General features: G+C 37.4%; 2 protein-coding genes across 2 annotated transcripts in view; one reads left to right on the forward strand and one right to left on the reverse strand.

Annotated features, from left to right (window-relative positions):
- LOC123745879 (zinc finger and BTB domain-containing protein 17) overlaps positions 1–12560 on the reverse strand; it is a 583396-nt gene that overhangs the window by 257727 nt on the left and 313109 nt on the right. The gene's annotated exons all lie outside the window — the stretch shown is intronic.
- LOC123745877 (ribosome biogenesis regulatory protein homolog) lies at positions 3450–10157 on the forward strand. Its single transcript, XM_045726977.2, has 6 exons — positions 3450–3652; positions 5972–6109; positions 6391–6511; positions 7363–7599; positions 7829–8064; positions 8391–10157. The coding sequence occupies exons 1-6, from the start codon at positions 3498–3500 to the stop codon at positions 8695–8697; spliced, it is 1194 nt and encodes a 397-aa protein (XP_045582933.2). The 5' UTR covers positions 3450–3497; the 3' UTR covers positions 8698–10157.

Raw genomic sequence — 12560 nt, forward strand, 5'->3', positions numbered from 1 at the left:
TAAAGGAGAAATTGAGTATAACCTTGGATTGTCAATAAGCAGTCTGAGAGCAATAATACACCAAGAACTTCAACAAAATCTTGTCGATACGTGGTACAGTGAAATCGACACCAGGAATTCCATCTATCATCATACTATCATGCAAGAGGAGCCACACATCTATGGATCATCCAATAAAATCAGCAGACTCTCTCTGGGAATTTTCATTATCTGCTGATGTAGACCTGACCAAATGTAAATTGTGTCAACAAAATTATTCGCACACCCTCTGTCACTTTGTGATGGAGTGCGGAAAGATACGTGAATTCAAAGACAACGCTCTAACAAATGTTCAAGAGATGTGTAAATATTTAATTAAAAATGATCTACTGCCAGAAGTCTTGGCAAAATATCCCCAGTTTGCTAACTGTAGGTAGTATCTGAGTGATTGTAACCTATCCACGGCTGCCCATTGGATGGTGGGCGGTGTGTAGGATAAACATATCAATTGTTTAATTAGTTAAATTAGAAACTGTACTTGTGGTCGGTCTCGAACCCATTGTTGATGTGACGATGTGCATTGAATTTTGTAACTAGTTCATCAAGATTGTAACTTGCTTAGCTATATGAATTGTGGGGCTCAGTCCCTGAGCCCATTATGTGCCTCTGAAACACTTTCCACTACCGCCCACAGGATGGATATGGGATGCATAATAAATGAACTAAACTAACTATTCACTAGAACAATAAGTACGAGTATTCACAATAACAATAGCTATGCAAATAAAGGGACCTGGTCTATGGAACTCACTCCATTACGAATTGAAAAGCTGTCCAACTTTTGCCTTATTAAAAACTCAAACCAAAAAGTACCTAATTTCATCTTCATAGTTTCCTACCTAGTGCTTTAAACTCGCACTGCATCTAGTGCTACCCACTGCCCTAAAATACGTACCAAAGCCATACAACTTTACCACTGTAATCATTGCTATCATATCATGGTTGTTATATTGAACGCATATTTTACTGCATTATACCTTGAAATAATCTTCAAATTATGCAAAAATGTACCTGTTGATAACCCTCAAATTTTACTTTAATGCACCTAATAATCTTTGTCAAATTGTCTTACAATGTATCTGTTAAAAAAAAATTGCTAGAAATTACCTACTTAAAATTATCTGACCCAGGGACCTGCCTGAAACGCAATGCGTTAATGGTTATACTGTACAAGAATGTAAAACCATCAATGCTATGTACTCTCATAAACCTATTGTACCTTCTCGTATATATATAAATAAATATAAATAAATAAATATGCAAACTACATATAACTAAAGCTACGACAAACAGAAATTAAGAGAGCACATTCTACCGACCTGAATTATTGTTATTGTTGTTTAAGGGCGACGACGATGGTGGGATCAGATGCGCCCCGGCGTACCCGTATAGTAATCGCAAATCCTAATGGCGAAACGAAGACGTGTAACACCAAAAACTAAGATGCCTCGCGTCAAAGAAACGCAGTCGGGCAGATGATTGGGGAGCTCCCGGAGTCCCTCAGGGTCAAGCAATGGGCAGCAAAACCAAAATCTCGGCCCACATTAAAACGCAAAAAAGTTATCCGGTGCCCTCCAGCAGAGCAGATGCTGGCAGTCCACCACGTCTGAGGGCACACCAGGGCTGGGGGCACACGTACCGAAGTCCGCTCGTCGTCAAGGATGAGCCAGGCAGGAGTCGACCTGAATTACACGCACGACACAACTGATCTGTCGGTCACCAAACAATAACAATCAAGCGAGCTGTTGTTGTTATAGATTCAGCTACTCGGAACAAGTTCCAAGTAACACGGGCTATGGTGAGCCCGTAACTTACCTGGCACAGGAGCAGGGCAAGTAGCACGGGCTATGGTGAGCCCGTAGTGGACTTACGTGGCACAGGAGCGGTGCTGAATGTGAATCAAGCGAGCATCCATCCGGTACAATAATAGCTCTATACTAATACGACAGATACACTTTTATTGCACATGCGTTGGTAAGATTATATGGCTGCATGGGCAAGAAAATATGCATATGTAATTACGCATGAGGTGCATAGGTAAGCGGAAATATATAAAAAAAAATCCATAGGCGTCATGAAGATTTGAACCTGCCACTGGGTACTCCCAAGCACACGCCATGTGTGGTAGAACTCCCATACCACACTTGAGTGTGTGCGGGTAATGTGTGAAACCCCGATTTAGTGTCAGCTGGATGCCTCAGGAACCTTAGAGGATTCAGTTGAATCCTAGGTTACATTACTTTTGTAGTGACAGGGTTCATAAGTTCACCAGTCAAGAAACTTTCGTACTAAAAGTGCCCTATCATAACCTACTAGAGGACCCTAAACAGAAAATAGGGCAGTATGTCAAATTCGCGAGCCGCTTCCATTTTCTAGTACGACGATTTGTGGCCGTTGGTGTATCCTTCAAGGATACGCTGGGGCCCATACGGCCCAACCACTTGGGCTGGACGGTAGAGCGAAGGTCTCGCTATATACAGGTCGGCGTTCAATCCCCGACTATCCAAGTGGGCCTCATTTCTTCCCCCCCCCCCATCCCAAATCCTTATCCTGACCCCTTCCCAGTGCTATAGTCGTGATGGCTTGGCGCTTTCCCCTGATAGTTCCCTCCCCTTGGAGCCCATACGGTCTCTGTCGTCGCGGCCCCTAAACCAACACCAACAAATAATAATAATGATAATAATAATAATAATAATAATAATAATAATAATTATTATATTATTATTATAATAATAATAATTATTATTATTATTATTATTATAATTAATAATAATAATAATTATTATTATTATAATTAATAATAATTATTATTATTATTATTATAATTAATAATTATTATTATTATTATAGTAACAATTATAGTTATAATAATAATAATTATAATAATAATTATTATTATTATTATTTACATACAAGAATGTACATTGGGTTTGTGAGAATACATAACATAGGTGTTCTTGCAAAACCTTGCAAAAACACGCATAGTGTTTCGGTTAGAATAGAACCTAATCGCCTAATAATCACCAACAGAACTTAAACACCTAACTTTGTGTACGTCTAACTATACATTGAATTTTATTGTATAATATTAATTTATATATGAGGGAAAACCTATTTTTATTACACAGTATCCTACCTTCATTCTTATGTTCTTATTTACTGCTAGGTGGACAGGGGCATTAGGTGATTGGAAACGACTCAAACTAGAAATTCTCGATTTTAAGTCGAACACTTGCCAAATCGCTGTGCCTACACAATTATATGCATATATCTTTACAATGCATATTATTTCTAAATAAAGTACAGTATATTATTATCAGTATCATACAATTTTTGATGTTAAAATTTTGGATGTAATTTGTAATATATTTGGTAGCCGTTCTTCCTCTACCGCCTATCCGGATTGAGTAGGCGGTAGAGGAACGTTGCCTGAGCCTCGTGGTGTAAACAAATCCATCATGGGAGACACTGCTGCTGCCCTCGTCCACGAGATTATCACCAAGGCCAGTGAGGAGCAGAAGGCTGTTGAAGTACATAAGGACATACAGCTAGAGTATGACTTGGGGAACTTGCTGGTGACGGATAAGAACACGCTCGATGAAAAGTTAATCAGGTGAGCCTAGTGTGAATGTCCAGCTGGAAGAAGTATCTGAAAACTGCCTTGGGATTAATTGTATGAAGTTACATTTCTCACTTTATACCCAAAACAAAATTGTTACGTAAGGACAGGTTTTGTGATTTAGGTTTCTTCATAGATGTGCAGTTTTTTTATTTTATTTTTATTTTTAATTTTTTTTTTTAGCATTGTACTCGCCTTGTCTCCGTGGTGTAGTGGTAAGACACTCGCCTGGCATTCCGCGAGCGCTTTGTCATGGGTTCGTATCCTGGCCAGGGAGTTTTTAATGGGCGCAAATCCTTAACTGTAGCCTCTGTTTAACTCAACAGTAAAATGTGCACTTGGTTGTAACAACGATTCTTCGCAGCGGGGATCGTATTCCAGGGACCTGCCCGAAACGCTACGCGTACTAGTGGCTGTACAAGAATGTAACAACTCTTGTATATATCTCAAAAAAAAAAAAAAATATTTGTGCTGTGGGGGTTGAGCTTTTGGATCTTTAGTCCCGCCTCTCAACTTTCAATCTACTGGTGTACAGATTCCTTATCTTCTTGAGTTCTATTATATCTACATTTGAAACTGCATGGAGTCTACCTCCACCACATCACTTCCAAGTGCATTCCATTTACTATCTACTATGATAATGAAAACGTTCTTTCTAATGTCTCTGTGGGTCATTTGAATACTCAGCTTCCACCTGTGTCCCCTTGTGTATGACTACCTGTGCTAAATAATCCATCCTTGTCTACCCTGTGTATGCGAGACCTGACTGAAAACTATCAATGGGAGGATAAAACTTTCATGTTTTTAATGGGGGGATAAAACTTCATGTTTTCAATGGGAGGATAAAACTTTCATGCAGTTTCACACAAACTGTATGCCCCAGGTTACCAAGTTGAATTAGCTGAATTTCTTATGACATGTTTAAAAAATTAAATTAACCTAGCCTAACCCTTTAAAGTTATTGTATAAGTGCTTGTACAGTATTTGTTTGCTCTTCCTAATATCAGACAATGCTCATAGCTATCCCAAATTCTTTTGCAACACAAATTGGCATGGCCATTTTCACACGTTAAGTGATTATACTTATTCATAATTGTTAAAATAACTTGCTTACACTTCCATGTTGATTGCTGCTGCTATCAGACATGTTCTTGGTAAAATATTATCCAAGTTTGTGTTAAAGGAAAAACGTTTGGAAAGAAAATTTTTTGGTTCCGGACTGCCGGGTGAAACACACAGGTAGAAAAGTTTGAGGTGTCTGATCCGCTTAAGGCATGGTGTGAAGATCGCCAGACGAAAGAACTCATATTTTATCAGGAAAATTTTTATCAGGAAAATGTACCATGCAGATTATATACACAGTTTCAACAATCAATAATTGTTATAATATTTAATATTTTTTAATTGTTTTAATGTACAGTAATTGTGTTATAAATAAAGGCATGTCGTTCAGTAAAAAAATCTGCAAATCCCAGTGATTTGGATTTTTCTCTGAATTAAGTGAACTAAAAGTCCACATCAGTACTAAAATTACTATCCAAACAGGAGGATGGGCTGCATTTGTGAATATGCCCTAGGTCACCAATTTGCACAGTGCTTCTTCATTCATAATACAGTACTGTAGAAGAAGTGTCCACATATGAAACCTATATAATCACACACACATCAAATTTAACACTGCAGGATGCACATTAAAACTAGCATTGCTTAATTGTTCCAGTCTGTTCATGATAAATTTTGGGTAGTTTCTCTTGCTAGTGTTGTGAGTGTTGTTACCATTACATCACTGGGTGCTTAATTTTTTTGTTTAGTTCTCGGTGAAGGGTATTATAAAAAGATGTACCTGTATATCCAGCCCAGATCTCCAACTTCTTATATTGTGGGGAATGTTGAGCTGATTACACCACACACATGAGACTGCTACATCCCTATACATGCTTCCAAATTTATTTTCAGTGAATGTACTTACAGAAGTATCAGTTTTATTTAGCCTTTACTATAGAATCAGAATACAGTACCTTGAATTAAGCTACTATGATTGCCTGTCAAAAGCGTGTGTATGTGTGCATTATACTTTCATTTAAATAAAGAACAAATTTTTTTGTTTCATAAAGTACTGTTTGTATATTTGCATGCTCATCAGTAATTTTATTAATTCCATATAGAGTAAGATATACTGTTTATAAAAAGTTCAAGGTAGGGAGGCTTTTTAAAGTAGTGTATAATTAATGATCCACTGCTTAATAGGGCTACTCCAGGTGATGATTTTTAGTATACATTATTATGGCAGTACAGTACTATATTATATTACAGAGATGCAGATGAAGGTGATGCTTACCTGCGCAGTTTAGCTCGTGATGGCATACAAGCTCTCCTGACAAAAGTTTGGGATTTGCCATCGGAGCAGATTGATAATGCAATATATGTAACATTACCGAAGCCAATCACCAGGTGAGTTTCCAAGATAGTTATATATAATAGTTTGATTTTAAACAAATTTTAATTTTTTTTTATTGAATAAGGTTTAAAAATAATGTTTGTTTTCACTAGGCCTATGCCAAATGTGTTATTAAAACATTTTTAAGTTTTTCAGCTTGTTTGTGGAATGTATTTTAGCTGTCCTAACTTTTTTTTTTTTTGCTAAATAAATATTGGCTTTTGATATCATATAAAGTGTTGAGTGATATACTTAAATTAAAACTATTGCATTTGTTTTCTCCTTGATGTGGCAGATTACCAAGAGAAAAACCTGTACCTAAAGGCACTACATTAACAAAATGGGAGCAATATGCCCGTGAAAAAGGCTTTAAGAGGAAGAAAAAAGACAAGAAAGTTTGGGATGATGTTGTCAAGGTAATAAACTGAAACCTTTCCAAGAAAGTTTGGTAGCACTGACTTAGTTTATATATATATATATATATATATATAAACTTTAACTGTTTCAAGATACATATAATAATTTACATTATTGGCATATGTGTACACTTAAGGTGTGGTGGCAGGGTGATTATTGTATCAAGTAACTAAACCATTTGAGTTATATCTATATGTTCATGTTTGACTTTTATCTCTACAGTTTGTGTACATGTAGCTTGTCTGCATATACTGTATTTAGTACAGAATAGACTACAACAAAAACAATTATGCCCACACAAAAATAATCATCTACCAGTACTATCCACTAGTTATCTTCAGGTGCTTGGAGTAGGTTTAAGACCTAAGCAGATTTCTGCCACCCTATGTCATCTCTACTATTGAAGTAAACCCAACCTAATCCAACCTTACCTAATTTATCTAATCCTAACCTAACCACAATAAGATGTTATATATGTACTGTATACAGTATGCACAAGGTGTGTAATGTTACTATGATGTCATTATTTTCTCCCAGTTCAGGTAGTAGATTCCACTGGGTGCTTGAAAGGTTAGAAATTTAGTGTGTTAGGAATGTTTTAGGCAGTAGTTTGTTCCATATAACGGTCATGGAATGGAAACGTGAGATAACATTCCACTTTAATCTAGGAATAGTTACTTTTGAGTATTGATTCATGATTACAATGAATTTTTTCCTTAATTTTATATTTTAAATGGATTTATTTATAAAAGATATAAAAACTTGTGCTAGTTATTTTTGGTAAAAATTTGCATGTTATAATATTGGGAAGAATAATGTAAATTCAGTGTTTAGTATTCTATCCTTACAGCGCTGGGTTCCTCGGTTTGGATATCGTAAAGTACAAGCAGAAAAAGAGAAGAACTGGGTTAAAGAAGTACCAGATCATGGAGATCCATATGAGGATCAGTTTGCTAAAGTAGCAGAGATAAAAAAGGAAAACATAGCCAAAAACGAGTTCCAACGCTTGCGAAATATAGCCAAGCACAGAAAAGTGAAGGTTCCCAATGTTGGTGTCACTGGGAATGAATATGCATCAACGAAAGATGTAAGTGTGATATTGGTTGTATATTGAAGATATTTAAATGAATAGTTTTAGATGGAATATATTATGTTACAAAGGAAATTATGGATCCTGGTGGAGTAGTTAGAAATGTTAATGCATGGTATTGTTTCCTAAATACTGAGCAGTGATAAGGACTGAATTTGTTCAGTATTATTATATCCAACCTTTAGATTTGTAAACTTTTTTGTTCACTATTACCTATGTATTTCAGTTGGGATTAGCTATGCATTATGCACGAACTGCAACAGCTTCATTAGGCAAGTTTCAGCCAGCCCTTCCAGATGAGAAGAAAATGAAAGGCCTGGGTAAAAAACGTAAGCAGCAAGAAACCACAGGTGATGGACAGGCAGAGAAGAAACGGTACATGGAAGTTCTTGAAAAGATGGATAAGCCAAATCTTAATCTGGATGGAGCAATCCACAAGCAGATCAGAGATGAGAATGTACTGTAAGTACATAAATTATTATTATTATTATTAGTAGTAGTAGTAGCAGTAGTAGTTTCATTCAATCTATACAAAATATTCATGATTGTATGTACTGTACATATTGATAGACTACTATTTTCTTGATGTATTAATTATGGCTAGTACATGTATTAGAAAGAGCTATTGCATATTATACAAGACAGGATCTTGGAGGTGATATACTGTAGTTAAATAACAAATAATTTTTTCTATACCATGCATAGCTTATCATAGTTGTCCTAGAAAAAGTAGGTTATCTTGTATGTATGAATTATATATATAAACCAAAGCTGCTTCTACCTTTCAGAATGGATCTTGATCGCAAGGGCGGGAAGAAACACTCGAGAAGATCCAAAATGGGAGGCCGACACCGCACCACCTCTGATCATAGAGCTGTCAAACTGGGCAAAGGTGTTCATAAAGCTCAAGGCAAATCAAAGGGTAAAGGAAATATTGGCATGAAATCTAAGTTTGGGGGTAAAATGCTAGGTAAAGGGAAAAGTGGGGCCAAAGGGCAGGTTATGGGTAAAGGGAAAGTTGGGGGCAAAGGAAAGTTTATGGGTAAAGGGAAAGGTGGGGGTAAAGGGAAAGGTGGAGGTAAAGGGAAGCATTAGAAGTATTACTTTAAGGAGGTAATAGTTCTCATGATAAGTTTCTGAATGTGATTATCTGGAAAGCCTAATATATCTAGAAAATTATAAAAAAATGACTGTTAATTATGTGATCTAATAAATGTTGATGGCTATTCATTTAGTTTTCTCTTAGACCTGTAAATCACTGCTGAAATGAATAGTGCAGGAATAAAATTCTCACTAAATAAATAAACCTCCAAAAGATTTATTAATATATTGAAGATATTAGTGAAAATATATGGAAGGAAGAGATACTAGAAGAGACTTTGAGAACTTATGTTAATGCAGTCCAGTTGACAATTGTCTGTGAAGGGTACAACAATTTCTGTACATTTCTACAGTTTAGTTGCATATCCAGATTCCAGTCATATTGTCCAACAATCTCAATTTAAATTGGCTGCCCTTGTCCACTGTCACTATTTGATGTCCGGATCTTGTTCCCAGTAATTTTTCACTTGAAAGCTGTGAGGTTACATTTCCTAAGGAATCACAGTACAGTGCAGTACCTAGAATTAGGTTAGGTTAGTAATGGTCTTACTGTAAGGAAGGGACCTTGCAGGAAAGCTACCTTTCAAATTTTCTGCCAGTGCACCCAACAGCACATGTGCAGAGTTAGTCTATAATCACAGTGAGAGAACGATATTCTCCAAAAAGATGTAAACAAGTACCAAATACTGTATTGTTAACAACTATTCCAAACTATTGATACTATTCAAACTATGTCCAATTATGACATACGTTTCCAGTTACAGAAGTACATTCTGTGACTGGAAAAGCATGTTGAAAAATGTGTTACATGTGGAAAACCAGTTTTAAACTAGATAAATTAAAAATAAATAGATGGGGACCAGAAAAATGCTGGAACCCCAGGATGGAGGGAGAGTGTGAACAGTGGATGTTGACTTCTCTCAGCAGCGGTGCTGTGCAGATCTCCCTAATTATTGATTCAAGTCGGAGGGGCACCCTACATGATATAGTAACTAGAATAGACTTATTAATTTGTGGTGCTATTTCTATGATAGAAGTAGGATATATTGTATTTATATACAATGTTGTATAGTGTGTATATACCAGTCAACCCAGTGGTTGACTGGTATAGTTTGTGTGATTTTCTGTAATGTTGTGTAGCCGTGTAATCTGGTAGGTTGGCCTGGGCCACGTGTTGTGTTGGAGGTTAGCAACAGTGCCCAAGTCCCAGTGAATAAGAAAGATAACTGTAATAAAATCCAAGAAGTACACTTTTCCAGTGTACCAAGGTAGTGACCAGGTGGAGCTTAGGGGGATACTGTATATATATATATTTTTTATTGTAAGGAGAGTCCAAGTTTTAGGACTTAGTAATATATCTTGTCTTTATTCCAATAGTGTGTACACATTACAGCCATGCTCCTGATATATCTTGTACCTTTAAGTTTGACTATAGCAATAAACTCCTGTATGAACCCTGAGTTTAACTGCCACAGTCTTTCCCGAGATTGAGGTCTCTAGTTTATTGTATGAAATATAACCTCTGTATTCGGTATGTCCTAGAATCACCGAGTATAACACCGAGTCTTACTGTTCCTAGTGATCATTATAATCGCCCTCCCCTCATTTATTCAGTAAGGACGAGTAGCAAGAAGCTCGTGCCTTACACGTTTTCTGGTCCCCCATCTATTTCTTTTTCATTTATTTAAAACTGGTTTTCCACATTTAACAGTTATATTTTTTAACATGCTTTTCAAGTCACAGAATGTTCTTGGAATAGTTTCTTTTAACAATATTTGGTACTTTACACACAAAAATCACAATAGCGTGATGCATCAAATGAACAAATCCACAAGGGCCGTGACGAGGGTTTGAACATACGTCTGGGATGCTCTCGGATGTAGCTTCGAACCCTCGTCACGGTCCTTTTGGATTTGTTCATTTAATATTTGGTATTTGTTTACATCTCTTTAAAGAATGTCGTTCTCTCACTGTGATTAGACTAACTCTGCACTGGCTGGAGATTTGAAAGGCAGCTTTCCTGCAAGGTCCCTACCTTATAGTACATAGTGAATATGGACTTTTAAGTTCCTTATTTATATTTTTATATGCTGTTCTTTTGTTCACAAACTTCCCATATCACTAATGTTATCCTGTTCACATTGTTTTCTTTTATTGTTTCTTCTTGTCTACCTCTTATGGTGTCGTTTCCTACAGGCTTCCTTTCTCCCTGTGTATTTTCTACTATCCATTTTACTCTTCATCTGTGCATTTTTTTTTATGAATTTTATAGAAAGGTTTCTGGCAGTCTAGTAAGTAATTATCAAAAGAAGACACCAAGCCATGAAGACTATGTACTGTAGCACCAGGTCAGTCTAGGAAGCAGCAGTGTACTCATCATTTTTTTGCCTTATTTTAGTGAACTTGTCACAAAATAGTAAAGGTTGTCAGGCATGATTTTTTCCTCAAGCTGTATTGTTCCTTGTATTGTATTGACCAACATGGCTGGGAACCCAGCAAAACTCTACTGACGTAAATTTACTGGAGATAAGAAACAGCCAATGTTCAATCTCGATGACTACCGGGTGGACCGGATTAAAGGACCCCAAAGCCATGAAAGCCCTACGAGAGTCAACTATCACCACAGAGGAAGACTGACAATGAGAAAGCAGGAGACGAAGAGCATAAAGAATATCATAAATACATTATCATACCTGCCATATCATACCTGCCCGAAACGCTGCGCGTGCTAGTGGCTTTACAAGACTGTAATTACCATATTTGTATCCTCACATTCCTTATGTACATTCTTGTATATGCATAAATAAATAAATAAATAAATAAAGTTCTGCTGTGAAGATGCTAGCCTCCGGAGGAAGGCGACACATATAAGTGTTCAGGAAAAACAACAGAAAAGTGCTCAAAGGAAAAGGCGTTTCAGAACAGTAGGAGGCGTAAAAGCTTTAGTGATGCGGGTCAGGGACGTACAAAATTTGGGAAGGGGCAAGGACGGAACAATACGAGGAAAAACATTTGTAATACGAACGAGAATCTTGTAAGCAAGACAAACGGACATAAAGAGGAAAGTGGTGAAGAGGAACAGGAACTACAGGAGGAGTAAAAGTCAAAGCATGACAAGAGGCGAGAATGAGGATGCTGTAAGGACCGTGCAAGATAGCGAAGACAGTAGCGACCACGGCGGTTCTGGAGAGATAGGAAGCCAGTGTCAGCGTACAAGCTGAGGACAGGAGTTGAACGAAAGGCACCAGAGCTGAGGCACAACCCAGTATGATGCAAAGGATCAAGACATGAAGAGTAGAGGGAGAAGCAGAAGAGTATGCAGGGCAACCATAATCGAGTTTAGACAGGACGAGAGGATTGCAAATAGAGGAGCGTGCGCCTATCTGCTCCCCAAGAAGTATGGGACAAAACCTTAAGTAGGTTAAGGGCCCCTAGAGCATTCAACTCAGAGGTAAAAGATATGGGGCAACCAAGACAAACGAGTGTCAAAGATTAACCCCAAAAGCTTCGCGGAATCTTTGTACACACGGGGATGACCATAAAGTGACAAAGAAGGACGACATGCTTTCGAGTAAAAGTCATAGCACTGAGAGAACTTGAGAGTTCTCGAGAACGTTTTCTTAGTTGCAGAGAACTTGAAGCCTTGATTGGTGGCCCAAGACGCCACTGCATCAATCGCAAGTTGAAGCCGCTGTTGAAGGAGAGGCGAATCATCACCTCGACAGCAAAGAGTAAGATCGTCGACATAAAGAGCGGAGAAGATGCCAGAAGGAAGAGAGGAAAGAAGACCATTGAGGGCAACCAGAAAAAGAGTAGTGCTCAGAACACTACCTTGGGGTACACCTTCGTATTGCCGA

Source organism: Procambarus clarkii, chromosome 88 (genome assembly GCF_040958095.1).
Source record: "Procambarus clarkii isolate CNS0578487 chromosome 88, FALCON_Pclarkii_2.0, whole genome shotgun sequence".
Lineage (NCBI taxonomy): Eukaryota > Metazoa > Arthropoda > Malacostraca > Decapoda > Cambaridae > Procambarus > Procambarus clarkii.

What these genes read in the sequence shown, in the direction of transcription:
- LOC123745877 (XM_045726977.2), top strand. Translation starts at nt 3,498, where the DNA reads ATGGGAGACACTGCTGCTGCCCTCGTCCACGAGATTATCACCAAGGCC. An exon ending in CTCGATGAAAAGTTAATCAG is followed by an intron (nt 3,653 to 5,971) that starts GTGAGCCTAGTG and finishes ATTATATTACAG; the next exon opens with AGATGCAGATGAAGGTGATG. An exon ending in ATCAGAGATGAGAATGTACT is followed by an intron (nt 8,065 to 8,390) that starts GTAAGTACATAA and finishes TCTACCTTTCAG; the next exon opens with AATGGATCTTGATCGCAAGG.